The following is a 21512-nucleotide window of genomic DNA, read 5'->3' as shown; positions in this document are numbered from 1 at the left end:
TTTTTGGGTGAAACCAGCTGGGTTTCCTGGCAGTAAATGGAATGGTGCTGGCAAGCGTGTCTGTACCTACCGAAGGGAAGTGTCTTCAGAAGGTATCAGCAAAATTCTTCTGGTGTAAAATCACAGCCTGTAACCGTCGTGCTGTAAGCACAGGCCTAGGATAGAGAAGAAGAAAGTAAAAAGTTGGCCAAAAAGTGTGATGAGGTTAGATGGTCCATGTGCAGCACAGCAGGGTGAGAAGCCCACAGTCCAGAGGGTTTCCACGGGGAGGTTTAGTCTCTGTCTCTCAGCTTGGAAGTGGGTGTTCTCCATCCTGATTTGAAGTTATTCTCCTGGCTCCACCTCATACTGTTCCCATCTGATGCCCGCTGTGATGGTGGGGGTCTGGGGGCTGCGCTGGGGCTCGGTGCTCGCGGGGCCTTTCCTCCCGGCCCCTCCGTGCGTGTCAATGTATGGAGATCACTTGGAGGAGAAAATGGAAATCACTGAGCCTGACAGAGTTCTCCCAGATGAAATCCTCAGATTAACACCATTTTCTTGCCAAGTCCTGGCTGTAACTGTGAACCTGAGCGTGGAGGAGCAGGAGGAGTTTTTGCAGCAGCGAGAGACACCCGGGTGGTTTTACCCACAGAAATGCATCTCTGGTTATAGGTCCTGATCTTCTGTTATTAATGGGAATGTCTCAACTAACGAACTTTACTGTATAAAAGCAACAGTGTTACCAAGATTGAGGCCCACAGAGAGGAAAATCTGTACGTGGCTGAAATGGCTCAGCTCAAGAAGGATGTGGACCTGTTGGAATGGGTCCAGTGGAGGGCCATGAAGATGATCAGAGCCCCTCTGCTGGGAGGGGGGGCTGAGAGAGTTGGGGGGTTCATCCTGGAGAAGAGAAGGCTCCAGGGAGACCTTACAGCCCCTTCCAGTCCCTCAGGGGGCTCCAGGAGAGATGAGGAGGGACTCTGGATCAGGGAGGGGAGCGATGGGACGAGGGGGAAGGGTTTGACCCTGAAAGAGGGGAGATGGAGCTGAGATGTGGGGCAGAACTTGTTTGGTGTGAGGGTGGTGAGAGCCTGGCCCAGGTTGCCCAGAGAAGCTGTGGCTGCCCCATCCCTGGAGGGGTTCAAGGGCAGGTTGGAGGGGGCTTGGAGCAACCTGGTCTGGTGGGAGGTGTCCCTGCCCAGGGCAGGGGGTGGCACTGGGTGGGCTTTAAGGTCCCTTCCAACCCAAACCACTCTGTGATTCTATGAAATGCTGTTGAATGAGCCTCAGAGGACCCACCAGTCCTTGGCTGTTGAGGCAGGGGTTGGTAGATTGTAACTTCACCTGAAAGACTCTAGCAACGTGTGCTGGTCTGCTCTGTAGAAGTGTGGTGCTGCTCTCCAGAGTTCTCTGCAGGTTATGGGGTGGTGGGTGCTGCTTGCTTCTGTCCAGGAAAGGAGAAGGACATCTGTCTGGAAAAGACACAAATACAGGAAAATGCCCCAGGGCTGATGGTTCTGGGCTGTCCCCTGCCTTCTCTTGACTCAGAGGCTTGTTTTTCATGTGAAGAGTCAGCCTGCATTTTGGAAATTTGACGGTTCTTTGCCATACTTACACATGCTCTGATTAAGTAAATTTTACTCTAATCTTGCCACAGAAGAAGTTTGGTATCTGCTTATCCCCGTTGCCTGCTGGAGTCCCCCCAGCCGTGGGATGTCCTGCTCCTCCTGTCTTCTCCTTGCAGGGTTTCCCAACACTGCAAGGTTTCAGCTACCTCTGACACATGTTCTGGGTTTGAATTTTGTGCCATCTGCTGTCGTCAGATGCTTGTGTCCGTGGTGGTGAGATACAGGCAGAGCATGTGAAAACAAAGCCCCAGACTGTTGCTGCCTTTTTTTAATGATTTTTTCTTTTTTTAACGGAAAAAACCAGCAGGGTTTTTGCCATAAGGCAGTTATTTTTTGCTTTCATTTAAACAATTTGCATTTAGCCTATCGATTATTTACCATGTAAATAACTTCTTAATTGTTTCTGACTGCATTTTCTATCTGTAAGAATCTATTTGATAGTTTTTCATCTTCTCTCTAATTGAGAAGGGATATTTTTTGTTGTTACTGTGCACATTAATAGCATTATATGAGCAGGGTAAACCTCGGGTTCCTTTAGCTGCCAGGTGTTATTGTTTTGTGCTCTATGACTTGCATTTCTGTGAGGAGTGGGTTCCTTCACAAAATTCTCTGTCAGGTGGGTAGCTTCCATAGCAGAATTTGCTGGAATATTGATGTAAGAGAAGTTCTTTGTTTCTAAAATTGTTTTCTTTCACTCTATCAACTCTTTGCCCTTGTCTGTGAATATTTCACTCTCCTTTAGAAATGATGGAGGAGAAGGGAGTGTGTCCTTACCTTCTGGGGGATGTGTCCTTACCTTCTAGGGAATGTCTAAGGACACAGAGTGTATCGTCAGTAAGTTTGAAGTGGGAGACACCAAGTGGGAGCGTTGATGTGCGTGAGGATAGGGAGGCTCTCCAGAGGGACTTGGATAGATTGGATGGCTGGGCCAACGTTGATGGTATGAGCTTCAACAAGGCCAAACATCAACCCCCTGCATCGGTACAGGCATGGGGAAGGGTGGCTGGAGCTGCCTGGTGGAAAAGGACCTGGGGGTTCTAATTATCAAGCGGCTGAATATGAGCCAGCAGTGTGCCCAGGGGGGCAAGAAAGCCAATGGCATCCTGGCTTGTATTAGAAATAGTGTGACCAGCAGAAGGAGGGAGGCGATTGTGCCCCTGTGCTCAGCACTGGGGAGGCCACACCTCGAGTGGTGTGTCCAGTTTTGGGCACCTCAATCCAAGAGAGATCTGGAGGTGCTGGAGCGAGTGCAGAGGAGGGCAACGAAGCTGGGGAAGGGAGAGTAAATTGAAGGAGCTGGGACTGTTCAGTTTGAGGAAGAGGAGGCTGAGGGGAGACCTCATCACTCTCTACAACTACTTGAAAGGACACTGTAGAGAGGTCGGTGCTGGTCTCTTCTCACAGGTAAGTAGTGATAGAACAAGAGGGAATGGCTTCAAGCTGCAACAGGGGAGGTTTAGACTGGACATTAGGAAGAAATTCTTCCCAGAAAGAGTGGTCAGAGACTGGAACAGGCTGCCCAGGGAGGTAGTTGAGTCACCATCCCTTGGATGTGTGTAAGAGTCATTTAGATGTGGTGTTGGGGGATATGGTGTAGGGGAGGACTTTGTAGAGTGGGGTTGATGGTTGGACTCGATGATCCCAAGGGTCTCTTCCAACCTGAATGATTCTGTGATTCTGTGAATGTGTCCTTACCTTCTAGGATGCGAGTAATCCACAACATCTTTTTAATTGGCAAAAGATGTTTATAAGCCATCACGGGTAATGTGCTCCTACTGGATTGATTGTACCTCCTGGTTGATAAATCAAAAAAAATTACTATAAAGAGCTTCTGTAATTGTGTTAATTAGAGAGATTTATGTCTGGTCTCCGCAAAGCAGTTGATGATGCTGCCTGGAACTCGGCAGCGCTTGCCTGGGCTGGTGCTGCAGTGCTGGGCTGAGGTGGCAGCCCTTGGCACGGGCCAGCTCCTTCCCAGACAGCCAGAGACGATGTACCAACGCTGGGCAATTCCCCCACTGCCTTTTCCAGACCCATTTGTGCTGTTCCTAACGAAATTTAGAAGTGTGCAGTACTGGGGATGAGCCTTTTGTGGTGGTGCAGGGATTGCCCTTTTCCAGACCCATTTGTGCTGTTCCTAATGAAATTCAGAGGTGTGAGTACTGGGGATGTGCCTCTTGTGGTGGTGCAGAGATTGTTCTGGCACTTTAGATGGTGCCATGTTGTAAAGCCCCATCTAAAATTAATCTAGGAATATCTAGAAATAGCTCAATGGATCTGAAACCTGATACAAAGTGGTACCACCTGTCTTTATATTGCTTTTCCTTTTGCAATTTAACTTTTGGGCTGAATTTTCTTGCATACTTCATTTCCTAAAGCCCCATCTATTTGTATATGTGTCTATATTACTACTGCTGCTTGTGTTGTACCTGGAAAATAATTTTATAAATAATTACTCATTCTTCTAACTAAATAGAACTGTCAACCTCCTTTTATATTTTACTGTATAATTGCCTTAAGTAGGAGCCTGAGTGGGATTTATGATCAAAGGCCATAAATTGTGACTCCCTACATCTGGGAAGTTCTTTCTGTCGCAGCGTGGTGCCACAGGAGCCGTAAGAAAGATGATTCCTGGGGGTGTTTGGGTTCCCTTATTCCTACCTTTAAAATCTAGTTATTTGGATTCCAGGAGGTAACAGACTGGAAGAAGGTTTTTGGTTGCTTTTGGTGGAAATACCTTTGATAAAAAGCCGTGATGTGTTTCTACAAACATTCCCTCCCCACTGGAGAGGGAATGGAAGAATTAATTCAGCTGCAGTGTGAGTGCAGAATGCAGCACGAGCTGCTGATGGAAAATAATACTCGGTGTTAACATCTGTTTGAGAAAACAATGAAATGCTGAGAAATACAAGGTTTTCAGATGGGATTTTCTGTTTTCCCTTTTGTTTTTCCTTAGTTTATCTTACTGTAATTTCACCAGCCTATTCAGACTCAAACAGCAGTGAAATGACTTCCTTCAGTACTAAACCCCACATCAGTGCTTGGAGAGTGATAACAGTTTTTGTACCAGCCTGTCCGAGCGTGGTTAATTGTGACAATATCACAGTGATTATCATGTGTGCACTTGAAGCTGGAAGATCTCCCTTTCAAACCGTGTGTTAATTGTGACAGACCCTAATACAAAGGTGCTGGTACGCTCTGCCAAAAATCACTTTCCCATGGTTAAGTCAGAGGTGAATCAATACAGTTGACCAAGGTAATTGAATTAATTACGTCTGTGCAGGTGAAACGTTGTGGTCCGGAGGTGGAAGCAGGGACTGGCAGTTGGAGCAGCACCACCAGCTGCCAGCAATTCCCTCTCCCATCCTGGGAAATCACCGAGAGGAGCCTCCTCACGCCTGTGTGGCAAAATTAACACTTGGGTGGCTCTGAAACTAATTAAAGGTGTAGGAGGGACGCAATAGCCACAGCAGCTCAAACTATAAAACACGGCGCGCTGGCATTATACAAGAAAAAATTGTTTTGAGTTCTAAAACACGGTTAAATACAATCTTTGCAAGCACTTGTGAAGTTTGCCCAGGGTTTTGGTGGGCTCTGCTTGTGCTCTCCTAGGGAGGCTGGGCAGGCACTGAGCAGAGGCAACTGCAGGACCTGGCTTTGTTGTGTGAAGCATTCCCATCCCCATTCCTATCCTCATCCCCATTCCTGGTGCCCATGTGGGCTCAGGTGTGCTTTGCCCCCACAGTTACTGCCTCCTGGCTCTGGGTGCTGGGCAGGATATGAGGGGTCCCACTGCTCTGGTGGGTTTGGGGCTCTGGGATGTTCCTCTGGGTAGTTGAGGGTGGCAGAGCCGTGGGACAGGCTGCCCAGAGAGAGTCTGGAGTCTTCTTCTCTGGAGATGTTCGACCCAACTGGACACGTTCCTGTGGGACCTGCTCTGGGTGACCCTGCTCTGGCAGGGGGTTGGACTAGACGTTAGAGCCCCCTGGTTTGTTCCCAGTGTTCAGTGCTCCAGTGGCCTAAGAGAGTCTGGAGTCTTCTTCTCTGGAGATGTTCGACCCAACTGGACACGTTCCTGTGGGACCTGCTCTGGGTGACCCTGCTCTGGCAGGGGGTTGGACTAGACGTTAGAGCCCCCTGGTTTGTTCCCAGTGTTCAGTGCTCCAGTGGCCTAGGACATCTCTCTGCTGAGGAGAGGCTGAGGGACTTGGGTCTCTTTAGCCTGGAGAAGACTGAGGGGAGTCTGATCAACACCTATAAATAGGGGCCTCAAGGGAGGTCATGCTCCCCCTCTGCTCTGCACTGGGGAGGCCACAGCTGGAATACTGTGTCCAGTTCTGGGCTCCCCAGTTCAAGAGAGACAGGGAACTGCTGGAGAGAGTCCAGTGTGTAGGGCAACAAAGATAATTGAGGGAGAGCATCTCCCTGATGAGGAAAGGCTGAGAGAGCTGGGGCTCTTCAGCCTGGAGAAGAGAAGGCTGAGGGGAGACCTGCAGCCAAGGATCTAAAGGGTGGGTTGAAGGAGGATGGAGCCGGACTCTTCTCAGTGGTTCCCAGTGAGAGGACGAGGGGCAACGGGCACAAGCTGGAACAGAAGAGGTTCCACTCCAATCTGAGGAAGAACTTCTTTGGGGTGAGGGTGGCAGAGCCCTGGAAGAGGCTGCCCAGGGAGGGTGTGGAGTCCCCTTCTCTGGAGATCTTCAAGCCCCGCCTGGATGCTCCTGAGTGATGTGCTCTGGGCAACCCTGCTTTGGCAGGGGGGTTGGACTGGAGGATCTCTAGAAGGTCCCTTCCCACTCTGACAATTCCGTGATTCTGTGAAATACTTCAAGGGTGGGTGTCAGGAGGATGAGGCCGGTCTTTCTTCAGTGGTGCCCAGTGACAGGACAAGAGGAAATAGGCACAGACTTGTCTATAGGAAGTTCCACCTAAACATGAGGAGGAACTTGTTCACTTTGAGGGTGGCAGAGCCCTGGAAGAGGCTGCCCAGGGAGGTGGTGGAGTCTCCTTCTCTGGAGACATTCAAACCCCCCTGGGCACGTTCCTGTGGGACCTGCTCTGGGTGGACCTGCTCTGGCAGGGGTTGGACTGGGTGATCTCCTGTCCTGCTGTGGGGTGGGACGGGCCAACTCTGGGCTCATGGGGAGGCCCTTGCTCAGGCTCGTTGCCGTGGCAACTGGGGTCAGCTGACGGGGTTGTTTACCCCATAGAGGGGTGGAACCTGTGGGGAGGCGGGGACAGGTCAGGTGACCCGAACTGACCAATAGGGTGTTCCTTCCCAGTATAAAAGCTGAGGGGCCAGTGGGGCCAGGCTGGCTCTTCTCCAGTGGGCTCTTCTCCTGCAATAGCTCTTCCTCAGGTGGGTTCCTCTTCTTCAGTGGCTCTTTTCCTTTGCTAGTTGATGGCCAAGGAGGACCCCATCAGTTCACCTCCTTCCCATCCCCATCAGTGAGTTCTGCAGTCCCGGTCCCATTGTCACTGAGACCAGTCTGCAACTTCCCCCGTGCCTGCTGGTCACACCTCCCTGGGAGCTTGATACGGTTCTGTATGTATATTTTTTATATACTGCATCTACTTCAGTATTTCCTTTTATTATTAACATTTCAATAGTTTAGTTTTTTCCTAAACTCATTAATCTCTTTATCTTTCTTCTTCATTTCCTTGGAGTGAGAGGTGGGGGAGAGCATCTGTCGTCTTGTCCTTGGCCAACCCAGCCTGAACCACGACATCTCCAGGGGTCCCTTCTGACCCCCGCTGGGCTGTGATTCTGAATAAGAATCATGGTGATGATTCTTTTGGGTCAGAATCAGATGATTCTGATGGGTGTTTGGGTTCCCATGGCTTCAGCCAAGGCCAAAGTGATATTTTCAACATGTCAGTTCTGGGTTTGGGTGATTTTGGAGCCTTTTTCCTGCGCAATAGGACTTTGAATCCATAAGATATCACTTCCACCGCGCTCTTCCTGTCGGCGTTCAGGGGTTGCTGAGTGCCAGCACAGACCGCCTGCCATCAGAATAACGTGTTTTGAGCTTCAGTCACTTGTACCAGTTCCTCAAGTAATTTGAGGACAGGTGACCGCTGCGCCGTTCTAAAAATGCTGCTTGAACTTTTAATTAGAGGAACACTCACAAATGAAAAGACAAAATTTGCCCTACAAAATAGGTAGCTCTTGTTGTAGTGATCAAGAAGCGCATATGTTGTATACAGTGTTAATTGTTGTTAGTTAATTGCATTTTAACATATTCAGTCAATTGGAATAATTAGTATATCTGTCATGCTTTTCATTTGAAGCTGAAAAGGCTTGTGGTTGCTAAAGGCCCCAGACAGCCTTGTTAGAGTATACAAGTGTTTTATAATTTGCAGATGGAGAGCGAAAGCGCGTTGAGGCAGCGATGACAAGGAGGGAACTGGGGAGCCGGTTGCCGTGGAGGCTCCCTCGCTCCCGTCCCCTTCCCTCCGTGCCACCAGGCGTGTGCTGCCAGAGCTCTCAAAAGGGGTTTCCCACCTGGTAACAACTTCTAAAAAATGAACCCCTGTACTGTCTGTAGAGCTGCTCTTTGCCTTTTGAAATATGGATTCTTCTCCCAAGGAGCAGGCGACAGGACTAGAGGAAACGGCCTCAAGTTGCGCCAGGGGAGGTTCAGGTTGGAGATTAGGAAGAATTTTGACACTGAAAGGGTTATCAAGCCTTGAAATGGGCTGCCCAGGGACGGGGTTGAGGTACCATCCCTGGAGGTTTTCAAAAGCCGGGTTGACATAGTGCTTAGAGACATGGCTGAGGGAGCTGGGGTTGTTCAGCCTGGAGAAGAGAAGGCTCCAGGGAGACCTTATAGCGGCTTTTCAATACCTGAAGGGTGCCTATAGAAGAGCTGGGGAGGGACTCTTTGCCAGGAGGTGTAATGATAGGACAAGGGGAAACGGTTTTAAATTAGAAGAAAAAAGATTCAGATTAGATCTCAGGAAGAAATTTTTTACTATGTGGGTGGTGAGACACTGGAACAGGTTGCCCAGGGAAGCTGTGGCTGCCCCATCCCTGGAGGGGTTCAAGGCCAGGCTGGATGGGGCCTTGAGCAACCTGCTCTAGTGGGAGGTGTCCCTGCCCAGGGCAGGGGGTTGGAACTAGATGATCTTTGAGGTCCCTTCCAACCCAAACCATTCTATGATTCTATGGTGTAGTGATGTTTTTTTTATCAGAGTTAGGTTGATGGTTGGACTAGATGATCTTGAAGGTCCCTAGATGTTTCTATGATTCTGTATTCTGGTTATTTTTATGTTTTCCTCTTTCCCCCCATGACATGTAGCCATTGTGATGTAACCATTCCTAACTCATTCTGTTCCTGTGTTACCACCAGAGTCTATTCTGCGCCACTGCAGTTGGAAAGTAAGACCTCCTTATCCCAAAGTACAGGAGACCACATCTTTCAATGGTTAGAATATTTTGTTCCGCTGCAAGAAAGGAAACAATTTGTGCTTCAATGTAAACGAAAACATGTTTATTTGTTTTCATATCTTTCTGTTTAACTTCCAGCTCTAGATTATGCCTCACAGGAGCTGCTGGGTTACTGAGTAAGGATAATTGAAGTTGTTTCCCTGCTGTGGAAGCTCCTCTGGGCATTGTGTCGGAGGCACGAGTATGATGAGTTGGTTGGAGAGAGCCTGAGGCAATTTTGGGCAGCGTGGGAGAGCACCCGCCTGCGTGTTGGAGGAGCTGGGGGGGTCCATGGGAGGTGGTGAGGCTTGGGAGAAATGGTGCTGCAGGCAGGGCAAGAGCAGGGTGCCCAGGAGGGGAGGCTTTCTGCTCCCCAACAAGGTTGTGAAGGTGGGTTTCCATGTGGCGAAGGTGGGTTTCCATGTGGCGAAGGTGGGTTTCCATGTGGCAAAGGTGGGTTTCCATGTGGTAAAGGTGGGTTTCCATTTCCCCCTGGCTGAAATAGCATAGGGACGGTCTCAGCAATAAGTGAGAACCTGCACTTTGGAGATGGTCCCATCTCTCTCCTCTCTGGGTTTCACTCAGGTGGACGCAGTGTCCAGCTGTTAACTGCTCCAGAGTGACTTCTCCAGCTGGCTGGTTCTCCCCAAATGCCCAATTATGGGCATCTTTAACAAAGTTTCTTGTAAGATAACACTTGGTCTCTCTACCAAGCTACAAACTCTAGTTAGATGACAAATACCCTGCTATGGACCAAACCTCTACTGGGTCAGTAGTGGGACCAGCGACGAACAGGGCAGGAGTGTTGACATCTTGGCTGAGATGGCTTCTGTCGGGAGCAGTTTCCCAGATGGAGTTGTCTGTGCTGCAGATGTTGGGAGTCTGGATTCCAAGGTGTGTTCCTTGGGTTGGGGTTACATTTTTGTGGTGTGATACAATGCAGATTTGCTAGTGAAGGTCCTGTCATTTGGGAAAGAGAAACGCTTGGGAAAGATGCCTTGGGCTTCCAGAAATTTTCCAGGCGGCGGTGGTGGGTTGCAGTTTGCTTTGAAGAAAATAAAACTCCAGGGGAAGAAGGTCCAGGTTAATGGTCTGTGGAGGCAACACGCCTCGTGTACCTGTTACCCTCCTTTATCTTCTGGGTGTTGTAGTTTGTCAGCAAAAGGTCTTCATCTACATGTCAGAACAAAAATAAAAGTAGAATGCAGAGTGATGCCGTAATAGTATTTTGCTTGATGGAGCTCTGAGTGAGGTATCGGGTCCTCTGATTTTGATAACGGAGCAGATATTTTGTCTGAAATAAATCTTATTGACTGCATTTTCCATCTCGTGTATAAGGATAAACTTAAAACTTCTTCCAAAACAGTTAACAAAATGCTGTTTTGAGTATCTGCTCACCAATTCTGAGGAAAACATACTTTCTATCGTTAAATCAATATCGCGTCCAATTATTAAACCTATTTATTGTCTTATAAAATAGATAACGGTTACATTTAATGTCGCGTCAGTGAAGTTATTTTCTGACTCTGGTGGTTTGAGCAGCTTTCCCCAAGCCATCCGTCGCGGCTCCTGGGCTTTTATTGAGTGGGTGGATAAAATTCCATCTCTGGTATCGCATTTGTGTTCCCTTACAATGACTTCTGAGGAAGTTGTAACCGTGGGCTCTTTTCTCTGCTCATCCTGGGTGGTTCTCGATTGCCCCCGTAGGAGCTTGAAACATAATTTCAGAAAAATAATTATAAGTTGATGCATGTAGATTGCTGCAAATTAGTACCTTTCTGATGCAGTGACAGTAAACATTACATTCAGCTGATTACTTCCCACACTGCCCCATTAACTTTTATGCAGTTTCCAAAAAGACCAGCTTTACATTTATTTAAATGATTAAAATAGTGAACAAGTGAGGCTACTTCTATCCCTTTTAGTAACTAGGTTGAAAAATTGGTCGTCAAAACAGTTTTGGGGAAGGACTGGAAATTTGAACAGTAAATCTAAACAAAATTACTCAGCTAAAACACAGCGAATTGAGATGGGTGATTTGGGTTCTTTGGCTGAACTTTGAGAATCGCTGATGTGATTTAACCCAAATGTCACCAGCAGCGAATGGAACACGGGGAGTCTGAAAAGGTCCAATTCTTTTGAAAAATGACTCCGCTAAACTAATTTTCTATTGAGTTTGCATCCTGTCATTTTTCTTTGTCCTGTTTTTAACTGAGGGTTTGGTTGTTTTTTTTTTTCTTAAGGAAAACTATTACAGTGTTTTTCTGCTCTGTTTAGGGATGTCTGCGTTAGGGAAACTAAGAGTTATAGTAGAGAGGTGGGGGTCAGTCCCTTCTCCCAAGGAACAGGCGATGGGACAAGAGGAAACGGCCTCAAGTTGCCCCAGGGGAGGTTCAGATTGGAGATTAGGAAAGATTTTGACACTGAAAGGGTTCTTAAGCCTTGGAATGGGCTGCCCAGGGAAGGGGTTGAGGTACCATCCCTGGTGGTGTTTAAAAACCGGGTTGACATAGTGCTTAGAGACATGGGTTAGTGATGGGTTTTATCAGAGTTAGGTTGGTGGTTGGACTCGATGATCTTAAAGGTCCCTTCCACCCCAGACAATTCTATGATTCTATGATAATGAATTTCAAGTTTTATTCTATCTAAAAGATGATGAATGTTTCAGACTTTTTTAAATAAAAAGGTTGTGGATGAAAATAGAAGGAAGTCACCGAAATCTTCCAATGTCAAAATTCATGTTTCCAATGTATGTTTTTAAACAGCCAATCCTGAGATGATGAATCGAGTAGGGGCAGATTGACTTCTGCCTGGTCCTTCGTGTTCACCCTGTTGTGCAGAGTCCCCAAACGGCTGCTTTTGCCCTTTCTCACAGCCGTTTGGCCAAATTAAGGCAGGATGTTTGCTCTGCAGATGGCTTTCTGCTCCCGAGATTGTTCCTTAATGAGCTCAGATCCAGTGCAGGTACTGAGGGGAACTGGCCTTTGTTTATAAATTTAGATAATGTACTTATTAATGCCGTTTTAAAGTGCACGAAGTATAAAGCGCTCACATCTTTTTATAGTTATGGATAAAATCTGTAATGTAATTTCATAAGGTTTAATGGAATAACCAAGGCAGCGCGTGCGCTCGGGTCCTGGTCTTTAGGTGTTTTAACAAAGTGGTGATAACACTGGGTTTGTGCACTCCATCCTGCCCCCTTACAGCCAGGGCTCCAGAAATAATTTGTTCATAATGTTGAACATTTTATGATATTCAAGGTTATTTTCAAACCAGAGACTCATACCTTACGATTTGCTTACTGCTCCTGTGTCCAGGGGGACTATATTTAACGTGTAACGAGGTAAACCCCCTTATCTGTATTAAATGTATGTTAATTTTCTGCTTTAGCTAAAGTATTTCAAACACGGGCTGGCATTTCCATTTTCTTAAGTACTAGCATTTTGTTTGCAGAAGAAATTTCAAACCAGGGACTCATACCTTACGATTTGCTTACTGCTCCTGTGTCCAGGGGGACTATATTTAACGTGTAACGAGGTAAACCCCCTTATCTGTATTAAATGTATGTTAATTTTCTGCTTTAGCTAAAGTATTTCAAACACGGGCTGGCATTTCCATTTTCTTAAGTACTAGCATTTTGTTTGCAGAAAGTCAATTCATGACCCACGGATTAACAATTACCAAATGTAATATTGTATTTATGGAAGCATTTCTGTGACTTGTGTTGCTTTGCGCTACGAGCTGTACACAGCTGGGAAGCTCTTCTTGTTTTGTCTGGTGGTTTGGGGGGTTTATTGTTGTTTTTTTTTAAAATTTGTTTGGTTTTGTGTCAGGGCAGTGATGTAATTGAGCTGGGCTTTTTCCTTTTTTGAGATTTTTTAAATTGCATTGCTGAGTTTACCTCTCAAAATACCTGCTTGTGGTGTGTTCTCAGCCACTGAGTGAGGATCTGCGCATCTGGGGGTGTAAAAGGCACAGGATTTGAAGTCGTTTATATCAAGTTATCTTTAACATTAATTGCAGAAAAATAATTCTGTGCAGAAATAGTATCTTTTGTACGTCTTCTGTGACTCATGGGAGGTCTCAAAGTTGTGCGTAAGGGATTCACTCTGGAAAGCAGTTGGTGAGCTCGTTTTGATGATCCAGCAATTAATAACCCAGGTCTGTCCTGTCGTTCCATCAGTGCAAATCTGCCACCCTCAACACCCCCCCTCCCCACACCCCAGCACTCCCTGGGGGGAGTCATTTTGGTGGGGTAGGTGCTTTATTCTGTTAGTAAATTAAAGCAGCTTTTAATGATTTTTATCAGAATAACAATAATTTTTATAAAGACACTAATGTTGGCGCAATCATAATTTTAATGTTTGTTTTCTGAAGCCGAACACCCCCTCCCAAACTGAATCATCAGAGAGAATTTGGGGTTAAAATCATTCTGAAGTCCCAGACTGTGTCTGCTCTCCCCCTCTGCTCCGGGGGGGTCCGGTTGCCCCTTCCCAGGCTCCTCTCCCCCGGGGTGGCCGTTGGCACATGCCATTGCTCAGCCCTGCTGGTCCCTGGGCACCGCCGAGACCTCTCCTCCATCCTCCCTCCTCCTCCCATCCCGAGCTCCCTCCCTGCACACGTGGATCCGGCGTGCTCTCACCCCCTGCCGCACTGGGATTTTTATTTATTTTATTATTTTTCCACCTCCCCCTTCCCCTCCATTCGTCTGCCTTTCGGGAGCCCGATGTGTGTTGGGAGCCGCGCCGCCCTGCGTTACTCCGAGCGCAGGGATGCCGGGCTGGGCTGGGATCGGATCCCTTCCGAACTGCTGGACGACTGCCTTTGTGTGAGTCTTCTGCCTTTTCCAAATCCCATTTCGGTTGGGTGCGGGTTGAAAAATACCCATTTAGGAGCCCGTTGTAGCGGAGCCGCGGCACGGCTGGTGCAGTCAGTCCTTGCAGCAGATTTCCCAGCATGCGTGAAGCAGCCTCACCCACCCTCGTGTTTTTCTGCCTTAAAAAAAAAATCCTGCTTTGTCAGATCAAAGAGCTGGGAAGGCGTTTAGTCACGTCGCGTGTCCCAAGACCCTGCTGTAATTAAAGGGGGGGAGCGGGGAGATGGGGCTGCTGGCTTTTTTGGAAGAACTTGCTGTTGTCCCTGCAGACACCTGGCAGTGAGGTGCGGAGATTGGCGGCCGCTGCGGCTGCAGCCTCATCCTTTGCAGACCCTGCAGGGCTTTCTGCAGCAGAATTCACTGGGTAGGATTCCCCAAACCCTCGGGATTTTCTTCTCCCTTCGGGAGCCGTCCGTGCATCCGAGAGGATTTGTTGTGTCATTGGTTTTACATGGAGAACTGGTGGAATAAAGGAGCGGGGTGGGGGGAGACAAGCAGGCGAGGAGGAACTGGAAGCAGACGTTTCTCAGCCCATTTATAGTAGGAGAGACTGCTTTTCTGAAGCTGCTGGGTGATTATTTGGAGATTGCTTAATCCCAGGGTAAAACTGAGAGAAGGAATTAATAGCTGTTGCTGTTTGCTGGGTACTTGATCACCCGCTTGGATTTGTGCCCCCTGTTCGAGGGGTGTGAGCTGCTGATGAGACAGCATCTTCCTGAAATGAAAACAATGGGTAAATCTTAATGGAGTTTTTTCTTAACACTGAGATATTTAAAAAAAAAAAAAAAAAATCAAAGAAGTTTTCCTCCCTCTGCTTGCTAGATACAAGAAGATATGGATTCCTGAGCCAATATTTTACTGTCATTCACTCCCCTATTGGCATTTGCAAAAAATAACTATTTTCAGTTTCTTGTGGCAACTTCTGTAGAATCTCCTTAACCAGGTTTATCTCGGTCTGTTCTGATCTTTATTTTAAATTAACACAGATAGCTGTTTTCTAGCAATGATTTCACAACCCATTTACTTTTGGTGACCTCTTTTTTTTTTTTAGATGTTGCATCTGAGGCTTTGTCAATAACTCTGGTGTTTCACCACGGTGACAATCGTTACAGCAACTGAGTTGATTGCGCTTCCCTGGGTGATCCTGTGGGCAAACTGTTGTCCAAAGAGTAGGTCGTGCCTCCAAATACTAGGTATTGCTAAAGGAAGTATTAACAACTACCTAAAATCATGCATAAATAAAATAACTAACCATATTGTTGGAACGCCAGAGCCCTGATGAGCACACGGGGGTGAACACTGTCAGGACTGTGAACTCGAGCACTCGGAAGTTCAAAAAGGTGGGAATTAATGTTCCCTTAGCAACAGTAATTTGCCCCTTTTTTTTTTTGCATGTATATGAAGATAACTCTTTAATTATGTATGGTATTGTTCCCTAGTAACCTTGCTCCTCCACTGCAGGGGATGGATTGTGGCTCAAAATTTCAAAATTTTGATTTGTAGCAAAGAGAGGAAAAAAAATTAACCAGGTTGATGGTTCAACTCTCAACTGCAGGCTGGTCCTTACCTCCCTGCAGTCCTCCCTCTTCACCCTACAGCTCTCATTCTGCAGGTACCAGCCTTCTCCACTACCTGCTGTTGATTTGTTTGTGGGGTTATTTTATAGAGTCCTCCCTCTTCACCCTACAGCTCTCATTCTGCAGGTACCAGCCTTCTCTACTACTGCCGTTGATTTGTTTGTGGGGTTATTTTATAGATTTATTGTAGGTGTTCATCATTTCACACTTCCTGCCTGCGAGGGAGGAGGTGCCGGCTCTGCCCTGGAGCTCCCTGGGGGAGGCTCCATGTTTTCAGCTGCCTGTACTTGAAGGTGTGGGGCAGATGGAAGGGTTGGTGGTCCATGGGGCAGAGGGTGAAGGGCTTCCCAGACCAGCCCCTTGCTTGCCCCTGTGTTAGGTTCATACGTGAACCCTGGGGGTTTGTTTATGGACACTGGGTCTGCACACACGTGTGCTTCTGCACAGCTTCACTGGGTCTGCACACACGTGTGCTTCTGCACGGCTTCATCATAGAGTGGTTAGAGTTGGAAGGGACCTTGGAGATCATCTTGTTCCACCTGGGCAGGGACACCTCCCACCAGACCAGGTTGCTCCAAGCCCCCTCCAACCTGGCCTTGAACCCCTCCAGGGATGGGGCAGCCACAGCTTCTCTGGGCAATCTTCACACTGCTTGTATTTATTCTCAAAATACTCCTCGTTAGAAGCCACTTGAACAGTTTTGTGGATGCCTGTTGAGGTTGTGCTGGGCTTCACCCAACCTCCAGCCCTTGCTGCAGCGGCAATGGCAACAGGGGAGCTCAATCACCTGCTGAGATGCTGAGTCAGCAGATTGCTTTTTTTCCTTCCCCATCCTCCTCAGTTGATTCAGAAAGATAATCTGCTGTGATGTTTCTCTCCCCGTTATGATATTGTGTAACTTGCAAATTACCTGAGAGACCTGTACTGGATTCTGGCTCCTGTGCAGCATGTCCCCATCTCAGACCTGGTGGCTTTGGAAGGCGTTGTCCCCATTCACATCCCTGAGAGAGCAGGACACCCCGGGTCTGCCCAGCATCACCCAGCATCAGCTGAACAGGTTCTCAGCACAGGAGGGCTGGGTTTGTCACGTCCAAGTGACTCTGCAGGAGAGATCCCGTCCTTCAAGTCATCCTTAAACAGGTGAATTCCTATCTAGGCATGAAGATTTATTCCATAGTAGAAAATCCAAGTAGGATTTAGATTCCTGGTTAGGCTGTTGGGTAAAAGCCTTCTGTCTTTCAAAGAGCAGCTTGCCTTTCCTCCCTACCAACAGTGGTGTCATGGAAAACCCTTGGTGCTCCTGTAAATGGGAGGCCCAGATTTTGGAAGAGCTACAAACCAACTGTGATGAAACACAGGTTGATGCTTTGGCTCTGGTCTCCCTGGGACACCTCCTGTCACAACAGCAAGAGCCGCTCTCCTGTTGCCGGTCCCCAGTCCCACACTGGGACTGGTGGCTCTTGCTGCTGGGAGAGAGAGAATGAGGTCCCTACCAACTGTGATGAAACACAGGTTGATGCTTTGGCTCTGGTCTCCCTGGGACACCTCCTGTCACAACAGCAAGAGCCGCTCTCCTGTTGCCGGTCCCCAGTCCCACACTGGGAGTGGTGGTTCTTGCTGCTGGGGGAGAGAGAATGAGGTCCCCGGAGAATGAGGTTTTATTTTTCACCAATTTTTTGAATGCAGCAGGAGTGGGGCTGGGGCTGAACTAAAGCAAACCCGTGCTGGGGATGGGAGGGCCCATCCCCAGTTATTTTATCCCCAGTTTTATTGAAAAGAGCCCAGTTATGTAAAAGTTTTTTTTTAAAAAAAAAAAGGCAGTTGAGCACAGGTTCATTCTTGGTCTGTTCCTTCATCCCCAAAATTCATCCCACCCAGCAGCACTGGAGGGGTCAGGCAGCCCTTACTGTAATATTAGGTTTTAAACCAAATTTACTCCTTAAAGTCCTCCATTCATTTTCTCCCCTAACTTACAAAACTCTTCCATCTCTGTCAGGCATGTATTAGAGTTTTTGGGGGTATTATGTAGCTCTTTGAGATGAATAAGGACATTTTAAAGTTAATGTGGAACATCTGTTTATGATAGGGAAACTGTGTTATTAATGTAAGGAAATATTGGCTGCCTTTAATGGATCTGAGAGTGAAGCTGTTGTCTGACTCTTACTGCAAAGAGTTACTCTATGAATTCAAGAAAAACTTAGAAATCAGTTTCACGTCACCAAACATTTATTTGTTTTACCATAGTTTTAAAAACAAAAAATTCCATTTTTGCAAGATTTGAAGTCTTATTTCAGGCATTTTTATAAAATATATAATTTAACCCCCCTGTGCTGCATCTTCCTGTCCCTGGGGACCTCCTGGGTCGCTCTCGGGGCAGGAGGGGCCGTTGCTCCATCTCTGCCAGGTCACCAGCCCTTTGTGTGTCTGATCTCCTCCAAGGTCATGTCTCCCCTGCCCAAACCCAGTCCAGCCCAGCCTCTCCCCAGCTCCATACTGGGGGAAGGTTTGCTGGGACCCGCCAGTGGATTATCTGGGGATTATCTGTGCCGTCCTGGTGTCGCTCACAAGAACTGTGCAAAAAAACATACATCGAGTTTGTCTTTTGATGACGATTACGTGGCTTTCGATAAATACAGGGTTTTACTCCCGATTTTAATCTGCGACTTTCTTTTTGTAACCCTAGACTTTTGAAACTTGCCGTCCTTATAATTACCGCTTCTTGTGTGTTTATGTTTGGAACTCCAAAGGGTTTTTTTTGTTGTCTTCATAACTTTGAGGTTGTCCGTGTGGGCTTGGAGCCGAGTGCCCTTTAGCAATGCTGATCGTATCTGTGTGCGAAGCGCTGTTCTAACCCAACACAGTGTATTACAAGTAAAAATACAGAGATAATCATCTGTTAATCCTCCAGTAGATTAATGCTCTTCTGCGCCAGCCGGACTGTAGGAGGACTCGGTGTAACTGTGTTCTGCACCTGGGCCGGAACAATCCTCACCATCAGTACAGACTGGGGGGTGAGGTGTTAGAAAGCAGCCCTGAGGAAAGGGACTTGGGGGTGCTGGTGGATGAGAAGCTGGACATGAGCAGGCAGTGGGCACTTGCAGCCCAGAAGGCCAATCCCATCCTGGGCTGCATCAAAAGCTGCGTTGCCAGCAGGTCCAGAGAGGGGATTCTGCCACTTTGCTCTGCTCTGGTGAGACCTCACCTGGAGTATTGTGTGCAGCTCTGGAGCCCTCAATATAAGGAGGACATGGACCTGATGGAGAGGGTCCAGAGGAGGGCCACAAGGATGATCAGGGGGATGGAGCACCTCTGCTCCGAGGACAGGCTGAGGGAGCTGGGGTTGTTCAGCCTGGAGAAGAGGAGGCTCCGGGGAGACCTTATAGCAGCCTTCCAGTACCTGAAGGGAGCTACAGGAAGGCTGGGGAGAGCCTGTTTAGAAAGGCCTGCAGTGACAGGACGAGGGGCAATGGCTTCAAGCTGGAGGGGAACAGATTTAGACTGGAGATGAGGAGAGGGTTCTTCACTGTGAGGGTGGTGGAGCACTGGAACAGGTTGCCCAGGGAGGTGGTTGAGGCCCCTTCCCTGGAGATATTCAAGGAGAGGCTCGACGAGGCCCTGGGCAACCTGGTCTAGTTGGGGGTGTCCCTGCTGACTGCGGGGGGGTGGGACTAGATGGCCTTTGGAGGTCCCTTCCGGCCTGGGCAATTCTATGATTCTATGAACCCAAAGAGGGTATCTCCGGGCTAATAAAAGTTCCTTAAACAAGTCAAAATTGCAGTTGTATTTGCAATGTCACATTCTCCTTGCAACCAGGACAGAAAAGGGAGCAGGGAAGATGTCATGGTCTGTGGCCTCCCTGTCACCTGGCTGACACGATGGCTTCCTGGGGCAGTTGACATAAAATATGGGATTTTTAGGTTGCTGGGGCTGGCATTGGGAGGGTGACCTTTACATGCAGCTGTTGTATGAGCAGGGAAAAAGGCAAAGGTGGCAGAAAACTCTATTACTGGCCCAATTCAAGGTGCCTCAACATTGCTTTGGGGAAACGGGGCTGGAAGTGTTTGGCCAGGGGAAGAGGAAGCAAAAATCCTCTCCGTGTCCTGGGCTGTGGTTGGGGTTTTTGGGGGTGTCAGGAGACTTAAATTTTTGGTCACCTTCTCAGTCCTGTGGTTGTGCTCAATACACAACTTGCCTTTCAAGCCAGAGAAACAGATGCAACTCAGGGGTAAGGGGAGTTCATAAAGTTGAATTACTTCATGGCCAAATAGGCCCACCCAGCAGATAACTATAGGGATGTATAGATAGATAGAGTTAAAACCATATCAGAGTGCAGCTGCTTTTAGTATAATCAAAGAGTATAAATGCTAAAATCAGCTGTGGAGTTTTTAACCAGCTATTTAAGAATTCAGTTACTTCAAAACTGCTTTTAAAGATTATGAAAGGCTCCCCTCCCCCTGCCGTAAGGTGTGATAACCCCTGAAATCCATCCTGCGTTTGAAATGCTCTTGCTTTTTCCCCACCCTGTGTAGCTGGGCTCCTTTCTGCTCTCAGCTTCCACAAACCCCGGGTGCTCCAGCATCTATATTGATGTGTGTATCTATTGTTTCTAATCTGGTCAGTTGATCAATGAAGGCCAGCGTGTAATTAATTGTAGAATATTGTACGCAATGTCCCACTCTGCATTTATCCAGATGGATTTGTTATTTGTTAACTCTAGCTGCTTTCCTAAACAGTTTCAAGAGGATATAATGAGAGTGGTTTTGTTCTTCCCAGCCTTGCCTTTTTTTAGCTGACAAATAATTTTAAAGGGAAACCATTTCAAAGAATATTCCTTTTTCTTTTTGAACCTGGATCTCTTTCATCATACGCTTAATATTTTTTTTATATTTTGACGTAACGGTGCAAAGTGAAGGAACTAATTGAAGATGCACAATTTGGTTACTATTTCATTCCAATATCTGTGGGGTCAGTAGGAGAAATTAAAAGCCTGCTTTATATCCTGAGGAGCTGCCAGATTTCCCTTGCAGGGAGCTGGGGAGAAGCTGGAAGGGTCAGCAGAAGAGTTTGCCCCCGTTTCAGGCTGCAGGAGGGACCTTTTGTTCCGCTGCCCTACGAGATAAGTGATGGGGCTCAAGGAAAAGTTGCATCTGCCTGACCTGTCCACGATGATGTTCTACTTCTGCTGTTTTGGTTCTCATGCAGATGGAGGGAACGAGGAGCCACCAGACCGAAGACAGGCAAGTGTAGACTCCCGCCAGAGCCGATCTGGGCAAGGTAAACCTTAGTGTTGTTCTGCCGCAGTGACTCGTTTCTCGTTTGTTCGCCTTTTATATCTGCATTTTGTGGGTTTTTTCATCAGACTGTATCATCTTATGGAGTTTTGTAACCATCGTTGTTGTCCACACAGCTACAAATTTACTCCTACTCACACCCCAGGCTGGTGTTCTGTAGCCTGAAGGAGTTGAGGGGAACTCAAGGTGCAGCCCGTGGAGCGTACGGTGTCTCCGTTCAGCAGATGGAGGGGTGGTTGTTGGAGCTGGTGGTGTGAGAATTCTTCAGCACACACCAGTACAAACCAGTGGGCCACTGGCACTGAGCCACTGCTTGCCCACCCCGCTGACTGCAAAGGGGAGAACTGGCTGGTTCTCAATAATGAGGGTATCCTTCACCCCAAAGCCCCGTGGTGTGACAGAGATGGGACCGGTGCGTTCCTGCCCTGAGTCTGAACAGCCACATGGGGTGGGTTTTGCTTTGTTTCATCCTACAGGAACAGGGCAAAAGGTCGTAGTATAAATAGTTCTTATATTATCTAAATATTGATTCTACAAACTCTTTTGTTGATCATTCATCATTCACAACAAGTTGGTGGTTAAAGCCAGCACCGGAGCCCGGTGGAGGATTTCTGCCACCGACAGCAGAGCGCTCAGATCTGCGCTGCCTGACGGCTCCTTTGAAGTCTCTTCCTTAAATTTTTAAGCATTTGCTCATTTGTGAGGATTGTGGAAATGCTGGTATTTTTTTTT

General features: G+C 47.6%; 1 protein-coding gene across 9 annotated transcripts in view; it reads left to right on the top strand.

The window, feature by feature from the left end:
• Window positions 1-21512, top strand: part of TANC2 (tetratricopeptide repeat, ankyrin repeat and coiled-coil containing 2) — a 255682-nt gene that overhangs the window by 50333 nt on the left and 183837 nt on the right. For 5 of the 9 annotated variants that reach the window (XM_014956533.1, XM_014956532.1, XM_014956531.1 and 2 more), the window contains exon 3: window positions 20692-20763. The exons of 2 other annotated variants lie outside the window; for them this stretch is intronic. In XM_014956533.1, the coding sequence (XP_014812019.1) occupies window positions 20692-20763 (72 nt within the window). Of the gene's footprint in view, window positions 1-20612; window positions 20764-21512 lie in introns of those variants that run through there. 2 more of the 9 variants (XM_014956527.1, XM_014956526.1) reach the window with 1 other exon arrangement.

Source organism: Calidris pugnax, unplaced genomic scaffold (assembly GCF_001431845.1).
Source record: "Calidris pugnax isolate Ruff unplaced genomic scaffold, ASM143184v1 scaffold167, whole genome shotgun sequence".
In the NCBI taxonomy this organism is placed as follows: Eukaryota; Metazoa; Chordata; class Aves; order Charadriiformes; family Scolopacidae; genus Calidris; species Calidris pugnax.
The sequence above is the reverse complement of the archived record's forward strand: the minus strand, read 5'-3'. Positions and strand labels throughout refer to the sequence as shown.